General features: G+C 49.6%; 1 protein-coding gene across 1 annotated transcript in view; it reads right to left on the bottom strand.

The window, feature by feature from the left end:
* The window catches only part of Tmtc4 (transmembrane O-mannosyltransferase targeting cadherins 4), a 76,238-nt gene extending 53,482 nt beyond the window's left edge, over positions 1-22,756 (bottom strand). Inside the window, exons 1-4 of the mRNA XM_045145370.1 lie at positions 22,676-22,756; positions 15,331-15,546; positions 9,263-9,378; positions 4,001-4,217 (exon numbers count right to left, since the gene is read on the bottom strand). Of these exons, the coding sequence (XP_045001305.1) occupies positions 4,001-4,217; positions 9,263-9,378; positions 15,331-15,492 (495 nt within the window). The 5' untranslated portion in view covers positions 15,493-15,546; positions 22,676-22,756. The remainder of the gene's footprint in view (positions 1-4,000; positions 4,218-9,262; positions 9,379-15,330; positions 15,547-22,675) is intronic.
* Positions 22,757-24,363: the final 1,607 nt, after the last annotated feature.

Genomic DNA, 24,363 nt, shown 5'->3' with positions numbered 1-24,363 from the left:
CCTCTGAGGAACGCTGGGTGGAAAGGAAGTGGGGAAGGTGGATAGTCTGTCTTCTCATCAGAATATAGGAATGAGGAGCTATGCTGAGAACCGACCAGGACTCAAACCCTCAGAGCAGAGAGGCGACTGAACCAGTGCAGAGCAGCCTGTCCAAGGGACCACGGAGCCCCAGCACAGGAGGAAAGCAAACCAGGAGGTGCACTGGAGACCTAGAGGGAAGTGAAGCTACACAAAGTAAGTGAGATGGTTGAATTATGGGGGTAGGACCAAAGGGATCATACTACAGAAGCCCCTTGACACCTGGGTGCCAAGGTACATGTAAAGAATTGCTCAGAAATAAGATCTTATTTATTTATGGTTTGTGTGTGGGTGGACATGTGTGTGTGGAGGCCAGAGGACAACCTCGAGAATTACTGTCAGGAATATCACACAAAAATTTTTTGAGACAGTGCTTATCAATGGCCTGCAGCCACCTAGTGTTAATTTGGACTAGCCAGCCAGTGTCCTTCAGAGGTCCTTTGGTTGCTAGCTGCCCGGTGCTGGCATTACAGGAACACACTGTCATGCCCAACTTTTACATGGGTGCGAGGAACCCAAACTCAAGGTCTCATGCTTGTAAAGTAAACACAATGCCCTCCCAAGCCCAGAGAGGAATCTTAAACATGAAAGACCTGGTTTAAAAGAAAAGACTTTTTTTGTTGTTGATTGGCACCCCAAATATTTAAGCTATGTACATTATATTGTCTGACATAAATTTAAAAACAAAAATTCTGATGCATGTTAAGTGTTTTAAAGTTAAAAAAAAGCATTTAGTATTTCAAAGAATTTTTTTTTTCAAGAGTAGTTAAAGAGAGATTGCATAGAATGGGCATCAGGAAGACAGGGCTATCTTTTTAGTTTTTATTTTTTTGAGATTTGCATAATATGTATTTTTAGGTCAACTTCCATACAAACTGCAATTTTTCTTCCAAAGTATCTCAAACACTCCTGTCAGGGTTTTCTGGAGAAATCATCACACATGCCCATATCCACAAAACAGACGGTATTGATACTTTCTCACAAGGGACAATTTGCACAGGGGTCACAAACAGGAAGTGGGGAAGGAGCGGGAGGAGAGTAGAGGAGAAGCCCCCCCTCAGTGAATTCCTTCTGATTTAAAGTCGGGGTTCAGTGGACGTGAAGAAGTCTTAAGGAAGCTTGAATTTCTCGGACATCAGAATCCAGACAACTGGAAATCTTTACCCATGCTTGGAGCAAGAAGGGAAAGAAAGTGCATCCCACACAGTGGCGCTCATGTCCTCAAGGAGGCTCTGGAAGCCTCCATCCTCACAACCCAAGCTGCAGAAACGCAGGCCTACCAGGGTCCAGGCAACCCGGCCCTTGGCTACCCCTTCCATGGGGCACCACTCCGGTCTGAGACCTCACGTGCCTGTAATCAACCCCGAGTGATTTGGGGTGACATATACTGAGAGAGAGAGAGAGAGAGAGAGAGAGACAGGAAAGAGGAAGGGAGGAAGGGAAGCCAATAGAGTCACAGCAGGTGAGGGGCAAGTAACGTTAATAGCAATGGTTTTCCTGCCAATCAGAAAGTCTGGAAGGTGACCAGACTGCAGGTTAAACAACTCCTCCCAACTGGCCTGGGGCCACCGTGGTTTTAAGTCCCCTCTCAGCTCAGGCCCCCTGGGTGGTGGTGTACCCTGACAGACTAGAAAAATGTAGGTGCTTCTATGCAATGGGCAAAAACATTTTCAGTGTTCCCGGCCGGGGTGTGTGTGGGGGGAGTAAAGGCACAAACCACGTTACGATGAATAAAGAAGTACATGCTACTAAATCTGAAGGGCCCGCAGCGCCACCGCGTTCCCTTCATATACAGAGAGACATCCATTTCCCCGACTTCCCCCCCCATCCTCATGCCACAGGGAGCTGGAGGCAGGATGGGGGGCCCACAGCAGAGAACCAGCTGCCTCCTCAGTGCTGGCAAGATACCTGTGGGGTGCTCTCTGTCACCTAAAGATAAGCTCCAGGTGTCCTGCTCTTTGTATGTGGTAAAAGCGGGTGTTTTAAAATGTAAGTAGGAGATAATAGGGGAAAGCAGTTAAGAGGAAATTGAATGCTATTTGCCAAAATAATGAAAGGTGAGCATAGTAAATATCTGTCTCTGAATGCTAATTTTTAATTAGCCCCATTTTCCTAAAATTGGAGCTTGAATGGCTGACAGTGAATGGTAGTGAGAGATGAACATTCTCTTCTCCCTGTGGTTTGCCCTGCCTTAAATCCTTTTACAGACATGAAGCATGGACTCTTAAGATTAGCATGTTCCTAGACTGTACGTATAGGAGAGAGAGAGAGAGAGAGAGAGAGAGTGAGAGAGAGAGAGAGAGAGATTGTGTGTGTGTGTGTGTGTGAGCACATCCAGACCCTAAATCCTCTGAATTTACTGAAGTAAAAAAAATAATAATAAGGTAAAATTGTAAAAAGATACCAGAGGAGAATAGTGATAAGAACTTCATGGTACTCTTGGTACCAAAGAACAGACAGCTTAACAAAAATCAGATGCCAGGAAATAGGAATTCTGCTCGATGCTTTTAGAATTTTCTTCAAGATGTTCAATAGGACAATTGGTTAAATGTAGGTATTTAAATCTCTATTCACTGCAGAAGTCTATTGTGAGACAAATAATAAAAGTACATGCAGTATTCCATTCTGCGGGCTTCATGCTCACAGGAGTAACGAGTGAAATCTGGTACAGGGTTCGGGTGTGCATGTGAACATTTCCAGACAACCCCATAGATGTCAGCAGTCCGTCCTGACCATATTCACCAACAGTTTGATGGCACAGACACCTGACCCAGGACTTCGGGTCAGGGTTCTACAAGGGGCTGTCCTCAGGGTCCGAGGCCATCCAGGGAGGGAGGAGTAAGAGGAAGGCAGAGTTGCTTCACCAATGGTGAATGCCAGCATCTCCTCAGCCCTGGCCTTGTGCCTTGGAGCAGCGGGAAGCCAGGACTTAAATCTATCCTACATTCCCTTTTATTTATCCTCTCAGGCCATGGCCTTGCCTGTAAAATGTAGTACCAGATCATCTCACACCATAGCCTTTTGATGCTAATTGTATTAAGAAAGGTGATTTTTTTTCCCCCATGGATCATAAAGCTGTCAAGTTACCATAGAAAACCTAGCCCAGGACTTGCAATGGAGAAAGGTTCTTAGCTGCTGACATTTAGACCCTAAAGTCAGACATCAGCATTTATACTCTCCTGGCTGGTGTCACCACGTATACTGAACAGGCAGTGCCACCAGAGATCACACCCCACCTTGGGTTAAAGCCTCTCCTAGTGCTGTGGGTTACTATGTGTGCAAAAGACAGATGTCTCTGACCCAGACACCATCGCGTGAGTCTGGCAGACCACTTACAGCGGGCGTCTCCTACTTCTAAAGCAGCCCGCGGCGTGCACGTGTTACCTCTAGAAACCAAAGGAACAAATAAAAAGCCTATGTTAGAAAATGAAGACAGAGACTTCCAGTAAAATGGTGGTGTAGGAGCCATGCCAAAGCAGCCTGAGGGAGAAAATAAAAACAGTGCATGGCTATTTTATTTCTTACACACAAGCAGATTTTTTTCTTTTGCTTTTTCGAGATAGGGTCTCACTCTAGCTCAAGCTGACCTGGAACTCACCCTATATTTTCAGGGTGGCCTCAAACTCGCAGCGATTCTCCTACCTCTGCCTCCCGAGTGCTGGGATTAAAGGCGTGGGCCACCACATCCGGCAAAAGGGGATTGGAGAGAAACTGCTGGATCTTTCAGTTCTGTTTGTTCGTTTTTGTTTTTCGAGGTAGGGTCTCACTCTAGCCCAGGCTGACCTGGAATTCACTCTGTAGTCTCAGGCTGGCCTCGAACTCATGGTGATCTTCCTACCTCTGCCTCCCCAGTGCTGGGATTAAAGATGTGTGCCACCACGCCCAGCTCACACAGGCAGCCTCACAAAGGAGCGATACTTACACACTCCGTGTGCACTGGGTGGACGGCGAACAGCAGAGCCGCAAGCAGGGACGCTCTGGGGGCCAGGTGCACCCTCCGGCCTTTACTGGTGAACTGCAGGCCGCCAAAGAGCACCGAGAAGACGTCCACCAGCAGGACAGAGATGCCACCATGCAGGAGGATGTTGACCACGTGGAAACCCACGGGGTGGAAACCTCCTGACAAATAGTAGTTGATCCTGAAAACAAGCACGGGGCGTTCAGGCTGGAGGTGTGAAAGCACACGCAATGCAACGCAACACAATGCAACGGCTTCACTCCCCAGGACGTGGTGGTCCCCAGGTGGAAGCTGCACCAGGATAAACGTGCCAACCCCCCCCCCCCCAAGAAGCCGGAAGAAGTAGTGTGAATGCCACTAGCCACAGAGAGGGAGACGTAAGGAGTAAAGGGGAATCATAGGGGAAGAGACTGAAAATTCATGGAGATGAAAGTCAAAAGGAAAGGTAGCCAGTTTTTATTTATTTGTTTATTTTTTCAAGGCAGGGTCTACTCTAGCCCAGGCTGACCTGGCATTCACCACAGGGTCTCAGGGTGGCCTTGAACTCACAGTGATCCTCCTACCTCTGCCTCCCGAGTGCTGGGATTAAAGGCATGTGCCTCCACGCCTGGCTTGGTAGACAGTTTTGTGTGCATATGTGTTCATGTATTCGAGAGGGCACATGTGTGTCGAGGCCAGAGGATACACTTGAGAGTCATTATCAAGTGTCACCTACTTTAAAAAAAAATAGTTATTAGCAGCGGGGGGGGGGGGGGGGGGAAGCATGGGCGCACCAAGGCCTGCGGCCACTGCACTGGAACTCCAGATGCATGCGCCACCTTGTGTGCATATGAGACCTTGCATGCTGTGTCACTGTGTGTCTGGCTTATGTGAGACCTGGAGAGCCTAACAAAGGTTCTTAGGTTTAGCAGGCAAGCACCTTCACTGCTAAGCCACCTCTCCAGGCCTGGAGTCTTCTACCTTTTTTGAGATAAGGTTTCTCACTGGCCCAGAGCTCAGCAATTAAGCCAGACTGGCTGTTCTGTGAGCCCCAGGGATCTGACGGTCTCCACCTCCACAGTGCTGGGATTACAAGCGCATGTTACCATGCCTGGCATTTTTTTTTTTACACAGGTTCCGGGATCAAACACAGGTCTGCATGTTTGCAATGAAGCATGTCACCGAGTGCTTACCAACTATCTACCAAGCCCTAGATGGTCAGTTTTAAGTACAAAACAGGAAGAAGTGTATACCAAGAGACATGATATTAACATGCATTTCTCAACAGAACACCTTCATGCAATCACCAATTCTTATTTTTGACTGTTTCCAAACTGCTGGGGGCTGTAATCCATCACTTTATGCTTCCCTGTGAGAACTACACACAAGAATTGAAATGTGCCCCAGAAACAGGCATGAATAAAGACTCTCCAGGAGGCAACTGTATCTGTTTGATAAGCAGCTCTAGCCAGGCGTGGTGGTGCATACTTTTAACCCTAGCATTTGGGAGGCAGAGTTAGGAGGATCACTGTGAGTTCAAGGCCAATCTGAGATGACAGTGAATTCCAGGTCAGCCTGAGGCAGAGTGAGACCCTACCTCAAAAAAAAAAAGTAGCTCTGATTAAGGAATGGGGCAGTAAAATTTTTATGTGTGTATGTGGACACGTGACTGCATGTTCCAATGTATATGGTACATGTGTGTCTACATGCATACACACACACATGTGAATATGGAGGTAAAAGGCTGACACACGTGTTCTTCTCTATTGCTCTATTTCTTAAAATTTTAAATTTTTATGTTTGAGACAGAGAGACAGACAGACAGACAAAGAGACAGAGAGAGAAAAGCAGAGACAGAATGGATGTGCCAGGGCCATCAGCCACTGCAAACCAACTTCAGATGCATGTTCCACCTTGTGCATCTGACTTACGTGGGTCCTGGGGAATCGAACCTGGGTCCTTTGGCTTTGCAGGTAAGTGCTTTAAGCGCTAAGCCATCTGTCCAGCCCTCACCCTGTTTTTTTGAGACAAAGTTTCTCACTGAACCTACAGTTTCCTGGTGTGGCTAGACAGACTGGCCAGTGATAGCCCATCTTTGCCTCGCCTGCACTGGGACGATAACCATGCCACCACACATGGCATTTATGTGCCAACTGGGGGTCTGAACTGAGGTTCTCATGTATGTGCAGCATGCCCTTTACCCACCGAACCACCGCCCCAGCCCCGAGAGGTGATTTTAAGTTTCATTTCCATTTTAAATATTGACTTTATTATATTGGTAGGAAGATTACAGTTCATTTCTGTTGTTGTTCTTCCCTTGGGAGCTAATGAAACAGGAAGAGGAGAATCTCCAAACACTGAAAGAAATATGGAATGCTCCACTGATTTGCATAATATTCCTGTGCAGGGGCCGTGCTGATGCCTCTGCAGCAGTCCAACTTGGTCTGTGCCATGAAAGCCAGTGCTCTCAAGCAGAGCGCCTTCAAGAACAGCCTCACACTCTCCAGTGACACACACCCCTCAGACACAGCTCACACTCTGCAGTGACACACACCCCTCAGACACAGCTCACACTCTGCAGTGACACACACCCCTCAGACACAGCTCACACTCTGCAGTGACACACACCCCTCAGACACAGCTCACACTCTGCAGTGACACACAACCCTCAGACACAGCTCACACTCTGCAGTGACACACACCTCTCAGACACAGCTCACACTCTGCAGTGACACACACCCCTCAGACACAGCTCACACTCTGCAGTGACACACACCCCTCAGACACAGCTCACACTCTCCAGTGACACACACCCCTCAGACACAGCTCACACTCTGCAGTGACACACACCCCTCAGACACAGCTCACACTCTGCAGTGACACACACCCCTCAGACACAGCTCACACTCTCCAGTGACACACACCCCTCAGACACAGCTCACACTTTCCAGTGACACACACCCCTCAGACACAGCTCACACTCTCCAGTGACACACACCCCTCAGACACAGCTCACACTCTGCAGTGACACACACCCCTCAGACACAGCTCACACTCTCCAGTGACACACACCCCTCAGACACAGCTCACACTCTGCAGTGACACACACCCCTCAGACACAGCTCACACTCTGCAGTGACACACACCCCTCAGACACAGCTCACACTCTCCAGTGACACACCCCTCAGACACAGCTCACACTCTGCAGTGACACACACCCCTCAGACACAGCTCACACTCTCCAGTGACACACCCCTCAGACACAGCTCACACTCTCCAGTGACACACACTCCTCAGACACAGCCTCACACTCTCCAGTGACACACACCCCTCAGACACAGCTCACACTCTCCAGTGACACACCCCTCAGACACAGCTCACACTCTCCAGTGACACACACTCCTCAGACACAGCCTCACACTCCCCAGTGATACACACCCCTCAGACACAACTCACACTCTCCAGTGACACACACTCCTCAGACACAGCTCACACTCTGCAGTGACACACACCCCTCAGACACAGCTCACACTCTCCAGTGACACACCCCTCAGACACAGCTCACACTCTCCAGTGACACACACTCCTCAGACACAGCTCACACTCTCCAGTGACACACACCCCTCAGACACAGCTCACACTCTGCAGTGACACACACCCCTCAGACACAGCTCACACTCTGCAGTGACACACACCCCTCAGACACAGCTCACACTCTGCAGTGACACACACCCCTCAGACACAGCTCACACTCTGCAGTGACACACACCCCTCAGACACAGCTCACACTCTGCAGTGACACACACCCCTCAGACACAGCTCACACTCTGCAGTGACACACACCCCTCAGACACAGCTCACACTCTGCAGTGACACACACCTCTCAGACACAGCTCACACTCTCCAGTGACACACACCTCTCAGACACAGCTCACACTCTGCAGTGACACACACCCCTCAGACACAGCTCACACTCTGCAGTGACACACACCCCTCAGACACAGCTCACACTCTGCAGTGACACACACCCCTCAGACACAGCTCACACTCTGCAGTGACACACACCCCTCAGACACAGCTCACACTCTCCAGTGACACACACCCCTCAGACACAGCTCACACTCTGCAGTGACACACACCCCTCAGACACAGCTCACACTCTGCAGTGACACACACCCCTCAGACACAGCTCACACTCTCCAGTGACACACACCCCTCAGACACAGCTCACACTTTCCAGTGACACACACCCCTCAGACACAGCTCACACTCTCCAGTGACACACACCCCTCAGACACAGCTCACACTCTGCAGTGACACACACCCCTCAGACACAGCTCACACTCTGCAGTGACACACACCCCTCAGACACAGCTCACACTCTCCAGTGACACACACCCCTCAGACACAGCTCACACTCTGCAGTGACACACACCCCTCAGACACAGCTCACACTCTCCAGTGACACACCCTCCTCAGACACAGCTCACACTCTGCAGTGACACACACCCCTCAGACACAGCTCACACTCTCCAGTGACACACCCCTCAGACACAGCTCACACTCTCCAGTGACACACACTCCTCAGACACAGCCTCACACTCTCCAGTGACACACACCCCTCAGACACAGCTCACACTCTCCAGTGACACACCCCTCAGACACAGCTCACACTCTCCAGTGACACACACTCCTCAGACACAGCCTCACACTCCCCAGTGATACACACCCCTCAGACACAGCTCACACTCTCCAGTGACACACACTCCTCAGACACAGCTCACACTCTGCAGTGACACACACTCCTCAGACACAGCTCACACTCTGCAGTGACACACACTCCCCAGACACAGCTCACACTCTGCAGTGACACACACTCCTCAGACACAGCTCACACTCTGCAGTGACACACACCCCTAGACACTGCTCACACTCTGCAGTGACACACACCCCTAGACACAGCTCACACTCTCCAGTGACACACACTCCTCAGACACAGCTCACACTCTCCAGTGACACACACTCCTCAGACACAGCTCACACTCTGCGTGTGGCTCACACTCCCTCAGACTTGGAGTTACCACAGGCTTCGTAACATACACGAGTGGCTCTACCCACCTAAGACCCACTGACTGGACGCCGCAGTCTAGTGATAGGGCCCTGGCTGGGAAGAGAGTGACACAGCCATGCTCAAGGTCAAGTGCACACCTCGGGTGGGTGACCCCCGTTCCTGCTGTCGCTCCTCACCTGAACGTCAGGACAGTGAGCGGCCGGTAGGATTTGTGGCTGGTATTGCTGCTCAGTCTACTGCCCCAGAAGTCATGGTGCCACAGGTCTCCCAGGGGCGTGTCTGCCTGGAGGTCCTATAGGAACACAACGCAATGGACACTGTTGGTAAACGGCTCACGATCCTCCCCTAGCCCTGGACCCAAGTTCTCAGTGTGTCCCTGAAGCTGCCTCGCAGCTGTCAGCTCTGCGTACGTTCCCTTTCTCCAACTAGCCTTGGGCTCATCGTCCCTTCTCTAGAAGTGATCAAGCCTCTTAACAGGGGCCCTGCATCCTCACACTCTAAGCAGAACTGCTCTCAGCAGGACTGCCTGGCTAGCTGCATACTCCTCCGTTCTCCTGTAAGCTCCCTCCCCAGCTGCTCGGCACAGGCAGGTCTGCCCTGATGTTTCCCCTCAACCATTCACAGTGCAGCTCCTTCGCCATCTGCATCTCAGCCATGAAGTTCTGATACCCTGGCTGGATCTCATTCCCTTTCTGTGAGTCCTGGGGCATCTCACACCTGTCTCCATAGTGCCTGGCACACTGGTGACTTATAACCCTGCTTATCTGCACCACTGTCTAGAGGACCATAAAGCGGAGGCCACACAAGCTTCTTCCGTGCACAGAAGGTACTGAATGTGTACCAAACAAGTGGACCACTCAGCCAACAAGATCGCCACTCCCCTTCCAGATCCAGCTAAATAAGGCGACACAAAACAACCCCAGTTCAAACAAGTGTGGATAAATGCAACTTTAAAATGTTTTTATGTATTTGAGAGAGAGAGTATTAATGAACAATTGTGGGTGCTCTTCCCACTGCAAATAAACTCCAGATGAATGCACCACTTTGCGCACCCAGCTTTACGTGGGTCCTGGGGAATATAACCCAGGCTGTCAGGCTTTGCAAGCAAGAGCCTTTAACCACTGAACCATCTCCCCATCCAAAGTACAACTTTCTAAGTTTCTGGCTTTTATTTTTAAAACATTTCTTTTTGTTTATTTACTTATTTATGAGAAAGAGTGAGACAGATCGAGAATGGGTGTGCCAAGGCCTCTAGTCACTGCAAGTAAACTCCACAGGCATGCATCACCTTATGCATCTGGCTTACGTGGGTACTGGGGAACTGAACCTGGGTCCTTCAGCTTTGCAGGCAAGTGCCTTAACTGCTAAGCCTATTTCTGACTTTTGATCATGAGTTAAGTGGACTGTGAAATTGGGATGGGCGGAGAAATCTGCATATCTTTTGAAGAGAAAATTACTAAATTTGTTTTTAAAACTGTATTTCTTTCTGCTGAGGCAATTTAACTTTGTATTTAGTATTAAACACTCAAGATGTTTTTAAAAGATATTTAAAATACAACCTTTTAAAATCATTGATACTAATGGATATAAAAGGTAAAGAAAGGTACTGTAGAAGAAATAGATCCAATTACTAAGGTTAAATTCAACTGGAATGTTTTGGGGCCTAGAGATTAAGAGTCACTAAGCATTGACCAGTGTAATGGTTGGGATTCCTCTTTCTAACCAAATTGGCCCTGAGTCTCTGAAGCCCAGGAGCTCTATTAAAGGAGAGAGAGAGGGCTGGAAATGGCTTAGTGGCTAAGGTGCTTGCGTGCAAAGCCAAAGGAACCAGGATAGATTTTCCAGAATCCACGTTAAGCCAGATGCGCAAGGTGGCATGTGTGACTGGAGTTTGTCTGCCGAGGATGAAAGCCCTGGCACCTCCATTCTCTCTTTCTCTATGCCTGTTTCTCTCTCTCAAATAAATAAACAATAAAACTTGAAAGAAAAAAAAAAAACAAACAAAAAAACAAGGGGAGTGAGAACCTCCCACACTTCCTAATCATTGGAAGCCTGGTTGGTATTCCAAGAAGTAGGATGACAAGACATGCTTCTGAAATGTCACCACGCCTGTCCAGCTACCTCCTGGCCTCACATCTTCCCATGACTCGTTCCTGACTCCAGCAGGTAGGTGCACTTAAAAGAAGAGCCCAGGCTGCTGTCAGCTTCCTAACAATGGTCTTGGAGCACACAAGAGGAGGAGGTCCAATGCCAAACAGAAGAGGTGGTCCAATGCCACACAATCCTCTCACAAGAAATATCCATGCTTGGCCATGGTGTTCAGTACTCGCTTCTCCAGTGCCTCCCGGCTCAAAGGGAAAGCTTTGAAAAGAGGGGTCAGGGCTGGAGATATGGCTTAGCAGTTAAGCGCTTGCCTGTGAAGCCTAAGGACCCTGGTTCAAGGCTCGATTCCCCAGGACCCACGTCAGCCAGATGTACAAGGGGGTGCACGCCTCTGGAATTGGTCTGCAGTGGCTAGAAGCCCTAGCGCACCCATTCTCTCTCTGCTTCTTTCTCTGTCACTCTCAAATAAATAAATAAATAAATAAATAAAACCAAAAAAAAAAAAAAATCAAAAAAGCTTAGGAATTCTTTATTTAAAAAAAAAGAGAGAACAGACGCCAAGTTGGGCACCTGACTCCCATCATGACGTCCTGTGGGGATCAGCTTTAGCCTTCCTAGGAGCTGGTCAGGTGTTTTGCTAAGATGACAGGATCTACCTGCTAACTCCTTTCTCCGCGTCACTAACGTGCTTACTCAGTAGTGAGGAGGCTGAGGGCAGCACCTCACCCTCCTTGCAAACGAAAATGAACACCAATGGAGGTCTAAATATTTGATTAGGCCCAGCCTACACGCAGCAGGGCTGCGATAGAAAGGCAGGTCAATTTGCCCCTCATGGTTATGGGAACAATGGGTCGTGTCTGAAATTCCTCCTAATTCAACTGTTTCTGAGATTACCATCTCATGGAAGAAAACAGTCAACTGAGCACCTCAAGGAGGCACATGCAGAACAGATGCCAACGCTCCCAGACCCAGCAACTGCCCACTCACGTCACCCAGGTGCGGTGCCAGCTGCAGAGGCGTGCCTTCCAAAGAACAGAGAAACAGGGCTGGAAAGTTAGGACAAGGGTGTGAAGTGTTGTTCTGCAATATACCACCCAGACCCCACAGAGCAGAGGCAAAGGTCTGTAAAATGCATCAGGGTACCCGACATACCTCAGCCCATAGTTGTTTCATTTTGCACACATGTGTGGGTGCATGTGTGGTGTGGACGTGGGCGTAACTGGGAATATGGAGGCCAAAAGCAGCTGTCAACTGTCTTCCTCAATCTCTTGCCACCTTGATTTTTTGAAGTAGATGACAGCCCTTCTTTTATTTTTATTTATTTGAGAGAAGAAGAGAGAGAGAGAGAGAGAGAGAGAGAGAGAGAGAATGGGTGTGCCAGGGCATCCAGCCACTGTGAACAAACTCCGGACACATGTGCCACCTTGTACATCTGGCTTACATGGGCCCTGGGGAATCGAACCTACGTCCTTTGGCTTTGTAGGCAAGCTCCTTAACTGTTAAGCCATCTCTCCAGCCCTCCATCTTATTTTCTGAGACAGGGTCTTCTCACTACACTCAGAACTAACTGCCTTGGCTAGACCAGCTAGCCAGTAAACCTTAGGAATCCTGTGTCTGCCTTCTCAGCTCTAGGATTACAGATACACAGTGTCACATTCAGCTTTTATGTGGTGCCGGGGGTTCGAACTAAGGTCCCCGTGCTTGCATGACAAGCATCTAATCCATCAAGCCACCTCTCAGACCCCGCTCGTGTCTCAGCTCAATGGAATTCTCCAACACTGATTGTGGATCAACCCTTTATATAACCAAGTGGAAGGATCAAGAAACTCACTAAAATAAGTAAATGAATTAAAAACCAAAGCCTTATGTAAAAGTCATTCTGTGGCTAACAAGCCTTCAATGTGACACAGTTGCTTAGAGCTCCTTACTTCTTTTAAACATGGTTAAAAAGAATAAATAAATGGACTGGAGAGATGGGTTAGTGATTAAAAGAACTTGCCTGCAAAGCCAAAGGATCTAGTTTGATTCCCCAGAACCCACGTAAGCCAGATGCACAAGGTGGCACATGCATCTGGAGTTTGTTTGCAGTGGCTGAAGGCCCTTGGAGTGTCCATTCTCTCTCTCTCTCTCAAACAAATAAATAAAATAAAATTTTATATATATATATGTATGTGTATATATATACATATATATATATATATATATATTTTTTTTTTTTTTAAAGAACAAATAAGAGTCATGTAGTGTAACTTGTGGGTGAATCCGAAAGGAAATCTCGAGCAGAAAACTTGTATCAATATCATCAAGGTTCAGGGAATTTTATGGAAGAGAGGCAAAAAGAGTGTAAGAGCCACAGGTTGGGACGTCATGCCCAGAGGCATTGCCTCCCCCCAATAACTGTCTGCTGCTCCCACAAAGCATAACTCACAACGCCATGGGGAATGCCAGCAACCCCGCTGAGAAGGGCCTCCCACAGAAAGGGGGCAGGGAGGAGGGAAAAGATGGTACCAGTCTACAGTGTATCCATACAAAGCATGTTCTTAATTTAAAAATTAATCAGGTATAAGTAGATAACTGCATCATTCATGTGCTCTATCCTTGTTGACTTTCCTATTTATTAAAGGAAGCATGTCAAAATCAAAATAAACAAACAAACATTGCTGGGCATAGTGGCACACAACTTTAATCCCAGCACAGGTGAAGCTAGGGTAGGAGGAGGACTGCTATGAGTTCGAGGCCAGCCTAAGAATATATAGTGAACTTCAGGTCCGTCTGGGCTAGAGTGAGACCCTATCTCAAAAAAAAAAAAAAGCAACTGTGCTTGACTTGCACTATCAAAATGGAGAGAAGGAATTACAATATTTTGTTACAAAAAAAACCCTAGTCATCGGTTTCTCCAACCCCACAGCATATATGCTTGCTACACAAGAGTTTTCCTCAACATTTCAATATGAAAATGACTTCTTCCTAATTTGGTGCAATCTATGACTTGCATATATATACATACATATGTATATATATATATATACATACATATACATATATATATATATATATATATATTTGTAAGGGAAGAGAGAGAGGGAGGGAGAGAGAGAAGCATGGGCAAGGGCATGGGCCCTGGCACTGTGTATGAATTGCAGGTGCATGTGCCCCTTTGTGTGCTGGCTTGATGTGGGTGCTGGGGAATCAAACCCAGGCCATCAGGCTTTGCAAGCAAGCTGAGCCATCTCTCCAACCCTGACTTCCAATTTTTCTTTTTTTACAAGCATTCAACGATGGTGTTGCAGAGTTTGCAAATGACATGTCCTGGAGGTAGCAGGAGCATTCCCCCAAGTCCCAGTCAGTGCGTACACAACATACCTGTCTGATGAGTGGGTCTATCACAGAGACTGCGCCTCACCTCACTTCTGAGCTCCGCCACTGCTTGCCTGAGTTTCTTTCTTTCCTTGTCCTTTTAACTTCATTTAAATCTTTTCATTCCCTTTCCACAACTCGGCTGGAGAGTGAAAAAGAACGGTTTTCCCTGACCTGGTGTAGCTACAACTGTTGAACAAAATTGACTGGGCTCTTGCAAGGTCAGCAGACTTGAGTCCAGAACATGAAGGGACCTGGAATGTGACATCCCTGGGCAGCACACTGCTCATGCTCCAGACGCAGTCAGCATGCTGTCCCCACACTCAGTGACCGGCGAGAGCCACGGGCAGCTGCTGGCTGCTACGGAGGGTGTACTTTTAGGAAGTGATTTGATCTACCCATCACCACAGCAAATGGATGATTTTTTTCCCCCTTTCTTTCACAGTTCTGGAAACTTTTCGTGAAACTGCAAACACTCCATCTGCCTGTCCTGCAATACCCAGGCTTTGTAATTGTAGCCGAAAGGCATCTCTGATGCACGTGTACATGGGGCCTTGTGGGGCTAAGAAGGGACTGAAAACCAGAAACTAAGGAATTGAGTAAGAGGAGAAAGGAGAAGGAGAGAAAGAGAGAGACTAGAGGAAAGACAGAAAGAGAAAATGAATCTACAGCCCACTGAGACCCAGACAGATGGCCAACCCAAGTTCAACCAGCTTGAATGATTCTGAGATGTAAGCAAGTAAGCCACGTTATGCTTCACGGAAGAGTTGAGTAAGGTACAAACCTTATTGTTAACAATCGCTTCCGAGTCATCAAAGACAAAATCCCCATCGTAGCTCCTTGCAAAACACAGCAGGGAAGAAAATCCCACTATTAACTTGGCCCAGAAAGGGGGAAGGACAGAAGACGGAATGATGTGATCCAAGTCAGCATCCAGTTCGGCCATCCTGGAAACTGCAGGCTGCCGGCCCCTTGCTCCAGCATTATGCTGGCTAGAAATCTGCAAGGAAGAAAAAAATGTCACATGAGTATCCATCACCTGTCAGGCATGCCTCTGCAGTAGACGTCTTTGCCGTAAGCAAGTAAGAGCTAGTCACATATGCTGACTTTTGTACCTGTGAATCATTAGCCTGTTAGACCATGGCTTTGAACTTTAAGCAACACAAAAACCACCTGGGGGCTGGAGAGATGGCTTAGTGGTTAAAGCGCTTGCCTGTAAAGCTTAAGGACCAAGGTTTGGTGCCCTGATACCCAAGTAAGTTGTATACACACGGTGGCACATACATCTGGAGTTCATCTGCACTGGCTAGGGGCCTCTCTTTCTCTCAACTGAATTATACATATATATATATATTTACCCAGGACATGGGAAGAGTCCTGAGCCCTGAGACTACATGCAGAATCTGAAGCCCTGTGGTTTCTGACGTTACCTGTGGCAGTTATTCCCTCGTGGCTGGTATGAGACACCCAACCGAAAGCCGCTCGTGGAAGGAAAAGGTTTGTTTCCAGTGTAAAGTCTCCTGGCGGCAGGCAGGCCTGAGCAGGAAGCCTGGACTTCCTCCTCACAGCAGCAGGGAGGAAGCATTGTGTACTAAGCTGGGAGCTGGGCTGTATCACCCCAAAGCCCACCAAAAATGACACACCTTTTCTAGCAAGATTCCACCTTCCAAAGTCTCCCCCCTACAAGCTTCCCAAATTGCCATCAGTTGGGGACCAAGTATTCCATACACAAGAGCCTGTAGGGGACATTTCGTTCAAGCCACCACATTACCCTTCAGAAACACTGACATAATGGAACCTTGTACTTACGAAACTATAAAGCAAGTCATTTTTAAGAGGTTCAAGCTTACGAAGCTTGGAGAAAAAATTTTGCTTCAATTTAGAAAACCTAATACCCGTTCCCTGAGGGCACACTGGGTGTGTGTTGGTGGGAGGGATAGAGCGTAGTGTGTAAAACATGACTTTGATCCTGACTCCGACAGAGCTCACAACAAACGTGTAGAACTAAGGTACACAAGCCTGTCACATGAAAATCCAACGGCACTGTGGGGGCTCGACTCAGGTGTCCCCCATAAACTTAGGTGTTCTGAACGCTAGGTTCCCAGCTGATGGGAGATTTGGGGATTAATGCCTCCTGGAGGGAGTGTATTGTTGGGGGTGGGCTTATGGGTGTTATAGCCACTTTCCCCATGCCAGTGTTTGGCACAAGCTCCTGTTGCTATTGCCCACCTGATGTTGGCCAGGGGATGATGTCCACCCTCTGCTCATGCCATCATTTCCCCCTGCCATCGTGGAGCTTCCCCTAAAGCCTGTAAGCCAAAATAAACCTCTTTTTTTTTTCCCACAAGCTGCTCTTGGTTGGGTGATTTCTACCAGCAATGCGACCCGAACTGCAACAGGCACTCATTAGGGGAAGGTTATGACTAACTGATTGCTTCGTTGGTGATTTACACAGAGGTAGAGGGACTAACTACTATGGAATACAGTGTCCCAAAGAGGGGATATAACTCTGTGTGAGGACGTGACCCTCCATATTGGGTAAAAAAGCTAAAACTACATACTTTACTGGGTGTAGTGTTTACAGCGCATGGGGTACGTGTGGGCGGGTGTGCACAGTGCATGCCAACACGGGCAGAGGTCAGGGGCCGCTGTGCACCCTCCTCCGTCTTCCTTCCTTGAGACGGGGTTTCTCCCTGGCCCTGGGGGCTCGTGTCATTTCTTGCTTGGTTAGCCTGGCTGACCAGTTGGCCCCAGTGTGTCCCTGCTTCTTTCAGCGCTGGGGTTACAGGTCTGTTATGTGGGTGCTGGGGGAGCAAACTCAGCTCCTGGCGCCTGTGTTCTCCACCGAACCACCTCCTCAGACTCTCTGTTTTAAACTTTCAAATAGGTAAACATTTTTTTTTCTTTTGCCTCAGATTTGCCATTTATTAGCTCTCAATCCCCTCTACTTCCTGTGGAACTCTGCACAATATAAGAACTTTCCAGCAGCAAGACTTGCTTAACACCTTGGGCCAATCCCAAGGTTTGCTTAACACTCAACGATGAATGTGCGAATCAGTTCTCTGCGCCCAGTCCCATTACACCCTCCAAAGGTGCTTTCGGCAGACCTGTCCAGACCAGTCAGGATCAGGCTGTTTCAGTGCCTGCCATGTATAAATTTGAGGGGTTTCTTGAGCAATCTGAGCCTATTTCTTCACCCCCAAAATGGTGTTGAGAGTGCTTGCCTCACACAGCTGTAGTGAGGCTTGTAATGGCTGCTCAGGGGAGATTAGCTATCACTACTACAGTTCCTTCCCTGAAGCTGAATGATCCGGAAAACCCACTCTGGTACTCCCTGAGAGAATGGCCTCTGTTCCTTCCATGCTGAGAGAAGACGGCCCCAGGCTGCCTTGACCCGGAGGCACTTGGGATATATTTGGGTCCAGATCACCAAGTGAACATTCTACGTCAATGAGGCAACCACATAGGAATCGGAAGCTACCGGCCTCTTTTCTACAGCCTTCTGCCTGAGAAAGGGTGGAGACAGATCAATGGACAGCGGGGCAAACCATTCTATGGCAACATGGTTCCTTTCCAGAGGCAGAAAATCCGGTTTACAATCCAGACATCAAAGACTGCAACTCCTTTACTGCCTGACCCTGGAGCCTCACTGCATGAGATAAGTGTTGAGGGGCCAGACAGAGTCCACCTACTTTCTGCACTTTCCTTTTCTTTCCACTGAAAGGAGGAAGTATTGTCCAAACCCCAATTACAGTTATAAACCAAACTCAAATCACCATGAAGACCCTGATTTTTTTTTCTTTTTAACAGATAAAGAAATGACTCCTGGGCTGGAGAGATGGCTTCATGGTTAAGTGCTTGCCTATGAAGCCTAAGGACCCCAGTTCAAGGCTCAATTTCCCAGGACTCACATTAGCCAGATGCACAAAGGGGCGCACGCGTCTGGAGTTCGTTTGCAGTGGCTGGAGGCCCTGGTATGCCCATTCTCGCTCTCTCTACCTCTTTCTGTCGCTCTCAAATAAATAAATAAATAAAAACGAAAAATTAAAAAAAAATGATTCCTGATACTTAAAGATACTTAACTTCAAAGGAAGTTACCAATACCATACCTTAACACTGAGGGATCTATGTGGAGGAAAACAGCTTATACCGATTTTAAATGCATTAAAGAGCAGCTGGGCCAGAACAGGCCATAAAACTGGTCTTAATGCTCTCTGGTTTAACCCCTGTGGTGGTTGCCATCAGAGGCTCCCCACAAACACTCGTGTGTTTTGAATGCTTGGGCTCCAGCTGGTGTCAGTTTAGAAGGTGGGACCTTGTTGGAGAGGGGGGTGTTACTGGAGGTGGGCTTAGGGGTGATTCAGCCAACTCCTCCTCACCAAAGACTGCCTCATTCTCTTGCTGCTGTTTTCCAACTGCTGCAGCAGAGGTGATGTCCAGCCGCTGCCCATGCCATGTTCCCCAGCCATCATGAAGCTTTTCCTCAAGGGCACAAACCAAAAGAAAAACTTCTCTCCCACCAGCTGCTTTTGGTTGGGTGCTCTGTGCCAGCAGTGAGAATGTTAACTACAACAGCCCCAAATATCTGACAGTGACTTCATAAAAGTTTATCAGGAAGTTCAAATGTCTTAAAGGACAACCACTAATGGAGGAAACACGCTCTGCTCCAAAATTAGACCCGTGGTCTCTCAGACTATTTCTAGCAAGTCAAGTAACAGCCCACATATGTATCAGGTGGACTGTGAACTGCAACCTCTGGGGTGCTCTGGTAGGCTAGGTCCCGACACTTGGGAAATCAATGTGATAGCTGGGTCAATCTCAAAGTGATTTGTCCTTTTCCCTTGTGAGGGCAGCGAGGCACCTCAAGCGGGTGCAGCTCTTCCCATCACCCTCTTGGCTCTCGCCTTCTCATGGGAGCATCCCTGCACTTAGGGGAATCCTCCTTAGTCCAAGGCCTCTGCTGTTTTGCTGCCACTGAAAACACTGCCAAATGTCCTTTTTAACTTAAGGGATTCACTGTTCACACACAGAGTAAGAATAGTCCAGAAAATGCTTCATTAGCAAATGCAAAAAAAAAAAAAAAAAGTAAAATGCATTAGCAATCCATGTGATGTTCTTGGAGTCCAGCCTGGCAGTTTGGAGGTTCTAGCAGAGGATCACAGCTGTGCATACCCTTGACTGAAGACTGGGGTCCTCCCCTATTCAGAGAAGGGCGTCCCCTTCGACAGAGCTTCAGAAGGGACGCACAAGGAGCGGTGAGGGAGGAAGCAGACACCCCCTCAGCCAGCCAGATCAGCCCAATCGACTCTGGTGATCAATGGGGTGACAGATGTCGCCCTCACATCCTGCTTCAGCAGTTGAGAGCGAAGGCTCTGAGGGCAGATGAATGTGGGCTTACTGACTGTGTGATCTTGGGCTACTTTGGCTTCCTAAGGATGAGTTGCCTTAGATTTTTGTCTTTGATGACTCTGAGGCTGTTAGTGACAATAAGGCCTGTGTCTCAACTCTTCTGGGAGACTTACATTACTCATGTGCTTACATTTCAGGAACCAGGCAGGTCTGGTATCTATTTCTCTACTAAACTTGGGTTGATCACTTGCTAGGGTCCAGCATGTCAGTGTAAAAGGACACCACTGCTTTTGTTTAAGCATGTGTATGTGTGTACACACATGTGCGTATATATGCACAGAGGCCAGAGGTAGACAGCATGTGTGTAACCATGTGAGTTTTTGAGACAGGGTCTTTTGCTGAACTTGGAGCTCATGAACTCGGCTAGTCTAAGTAGCCAACAAGCTCTGGGGTTCTCTTGTCCCTACAACCCCAGTGCGTGGTATGGTGTGAGCCACCATGCCTGTCATTTTATCTGGGTGCTGGAGATCCAAACTCAGGTTCTCATGCAAGTGTAACAAGCTACCACTCCTTTCTTCAGGAGGCCGCGGTAAGGGTTAGATGAAGTGATATAAACAAATAACCAGTTAGTTCTCATTCGTGCTATTGCTTTGGACAAGCTAGTCCTAGTGCCTTAGGAGCACCCATGGTACCACCATCATGGTCACCAACAGTCCAACAGCTGACCAGGGCATAGCTGAGAAAAGGGGTCGCCGTCTTTTGGGTAGATCTATGGCGCATGGCTTCCCACGAGTCTATACAAATTCCACAACCACACAGTGGTCCTGATCCCAACTTCCCTTCCTAAACAGTAAATGACGTCGTTGGTATCCACATCGTGAAATAAAGATGGAAGCTTTCTCATTTCTGTGTGATGGGTCCTGAGCCGCATGCCCTATTGCTCACCAGGGGACGACTTGCCGCTAACCGTGGCCCCTTCTTCAAAGCTGGATGGACGGTAAGCTCGCCTTATGGAGAGGCAGACAGGAGGCTCGCAGTGGCCTCCATTCCAGCGCTGTTTCATCCAGGTCTGGAAGGGCTCTGACGGTCACTTAACTCCCCTATCTGCACTGCGTCCACCGTGGTTACACTTCGGTTGTCTTTTTATCCCCATTCCCTCAAACTTCTATTATCAAGCCTCTATTTACAGAGGGTTAAAAAAAATTCATTAGTCACCAAGAAAAAGATCGCAAAGACCTCAAGCAGGTTTTTTTTTTTTTTTCCTCAAAAGGAGAGATGGCACTGAGCAGAGAACAGAGGACCCAGAGACAGCAAGGGAACACAGCAGCCTGTACCTCCAAAAAAAGCAAAGGGTGACATTGAGCCTACAAGGGTTCAGCTGGAAAATGAGCCGGCTGGCCTCCTAGAGCTGGTACATGACACAGCCTCTGGAAATCACATGAACCACAATGCTTTCTGACCAGCATTAGTATCCAAAAGAGGGGACAGCGCCCATTGTGAGTACCCAAGGCAAGAAAGCCTATCATCTCCACTGCCCTGCTCTTGTGATACTGAACCAAATGTAGCTAGAACTTGTCCCTGGGCTGGCACCTGCCTATTTCCTACAGGGAAACCCCAGTGACTGCCAGGATCAAGGATTTCTGAAAGGTTTGACTTCAGTGCCTGGTTCACCCAAAAAGTTCCCAGCTTGCTAGCTTATACACATTTTCCTAAGCCAGCTAGGATCACATTGACTCCACCTCCATCTGGGATGCGCTGGCTGGTTGGCAATGCCAGGAGAGGGGACAATGGAGGGATCCAGTCAATATTTAGTAAAACTGTTTCTCAAGGAATTTCTCCACATCCATCCTGCCCCCCCACCCCCCCTCCGCCCCAGCCCCGCGGGAGGGCAAAGAGCAAAGTGTAATAATGACTCCGTGGCTAGATCGTTCCTGTAACCCCTCCCTTCTTTTGTGTGTGGTTTAAAAAAAGAAAAAGAAAGAAAACACACGAGCGCCCACAGTCACAACATCCACAAGCCCAGACGGCCCCGTGGAGGGAGTTCGCGGGAGGGGAGACGGTCCCGCTCGCTGCACCACCTGCTCGGCTTCCCCCAACTCCTGGCCCACGCCGCGAAGTGCTGGGAACCCCCCCCCCCAAGCCCCCAGTCCGTGCCATCGCCCGATCTCGATCTCGCACCGCAGCGGAAGAGCGCGGGGTAGCTGGCACTGCCCAGGCTGCACGGGATGCGGGGCAGGGAGAGGGGCGAGGGAGGGGTGGGAGAGAAGCTGTCTCTGAACCCCGGGCGGGCGGGCGGCCAAGCAGCCGGGCTGTGTCCATCCGTCGCTTGGCGGCGGCCAGCTGGAGGCCAGGCGCAGGGCACGGAGTGGGGAGGACTCATGGCCAGGTGACCGCTTCGCCCAAGACGCACGGAGCCCCAGGAAGTCCCCCGCGCGGCACGGGACTGGCCGAGGAGCGCACGAAGCCAGAGCACCCAGCACCCACTTCTCTTTGTCCCGGGTGCTGCTTACACGGGGGGGGAGCGGTGCAAGCTACCCACGGCCCGAGACCCCGGTCCCAAGCTCGGGTCCCGGAGCTAACTCGTCCAGCAGCTGGGCTGAAGCTTGGGCACCGCCCCCCCCCCACCACTCCCCGTTGCCGCCGCCGCCGCCGCCCCGGGGCCCGGGATGTCGGGGGACGGTGGGGACGGCTCAGCTGCAACGTGGAGCCGGCGCCCAACTCCTCCGCACGCCCCGCGGGGCTCTCGGCCCTCGGCGGGCCGTCCCCCGCGCGCGCGTTACCTGCAAGGAGCCCGAGCCGCGGCCGCATCTCCCTCCCGCGCGCGCGCGCACGCGCGCGCAGAAACTCCGGCGGCTCCGGGGCGCCCGCGCGCCGCCGGCAGGGGAGGGGCCTCCCGCCGCGCCCCGCCCCGCCCCCTCCCCGCGCGCCGCCCCGCAGCCCCCCGCGCGCGCGCGCGCCGGGGCTCTCACTCTTCCCCCCACCCTCGGCCCGCCCTCCCCTCGCTGCCATTGGCTGCTTCTCCTCCCGTCACTCACACACCGAGGCCCGACCTCATTGGCGGAGGCGCGGCTGACGTCACGCGCTCGTCGGAGGCCGAGCGTCGTCGGCGGTGCCGGGGCGGGGCGGCTGCGGCGTGGCGCGGGTAGCCGCGGGGAGTCGGCGGCGGGCCCTCGGTGTTCCCGGGGCTCCGCGCACCTCTCGGCTTATGTCCCGCCGCGGACCGGGGTGAACGCACCCTCCCTCCCTCCCTCCCAAGGCCTTAGTCTCTTCCTGGGCAGAGCCAGCCTTGGGTGCTAGACCCCATGCTCTGTAAGTATCGGTGCTGCTGCCTCGAAGAAAGCAAGCCTGCTTTCCACCTCCATGCCTCCAGAGAGCACCGACCTCCCTCCCCCGCCTCTATTATTAATTATTATTAGTAGTAGTATTACTATTCTCCCCCAATGGATCGGATCCCTCTGAGCCGGAAACCTCTTCTCCAAGTCTTATCCACGTGCCTCCCTCCTCTGCTCTTCATTACTGGGGTTGAGAGTGCTGTCCTGTCGTCCCCAACTCCATTCAATTTTTGGTTTGCCCTCAGTAAAACTGCCTTTGCTAGCTATCTGACATCACGAAATCCAAAGGACACCGCCTTCCTAATGTTACCTGGTCTCAAGCATCTGAGGTTAACTGCTCTCCTGTTTTCCCCCAATCACCTTGACTTGCTTGTCAGTGACACCCCCCACCCCCCATGACCTCTGCAAAGAACATCAAAGGTCTTTTTCTTCTCACAATTCGCCCTGCATGATTTAATCTACTGCCAGCACGGTCATTCGATGTTTTCCACATTTACACCTCTGGTTCTTGCCTTCTCGGAGCTCAATCCCATTTACCCAATTTGTTACTCAGCTTTTTTTCTGGCATGTCTGTATCTCAAACGTTAAAGCATGCAGAGTTGGGCTGGGGAGAGATGGCTTAACGGTTAAGGCGCTTGCCTGGGAAGCCTAACGACCCAGGTTCTATTCTCCAGATCCCATGTAAGCCAGATGCACATGGTGGCACATGCATCTGGAGGTCATTTGCAGTAGCTGGAGGCTCTGGCGTGCCCATTCTCACTCTCCCCATCTCTCTAATAAAAAATAAAAATAAAATATTCTGAAAAGCATCCAGAGTTAACCATGCCTCCCCATTCTTCCCTTCCACTTGTCTGTGATATCCAGGGTACCCCTGTCTCTCCACATCAGCCCTCGCATCTAGCAGATACCCAAGGTTTCTCTGTTTTTCCACTTCCTCCAGCTGCCACTCAAAAATTAATTGTAAATATTTCAATCCAAAACTTGTTGGAGTTCGAAGCATTTTAGTTACCAGATTTTTTTTTTTTGAACCAAAGCTCATTTAGTTGCACATTCGGGGAGAATGGTTGTAATATTTGGCATTTAGGGAGTCTGAACTCTGGAATATGTCCACGTAAGGTGTATTGCAATATGACTGG

Source organism: Jaculus jaculus, chromosome 3, assembly GCF_020740685.1.
Source record: "Jaculus jaculus isolate mJacJac1 chromosome 3, mJacJac1.mat.Y.cur, whole genome shotgun sequence".
NCBI lineage: Eukaryota > Metazoa > Chordata > Mammalia > Rodentia > Dipodidae > Jaculus > Jaculus jaculus.
This window is presented reverse-complemented; position numbering and strand designations above follow the sequence as displayed.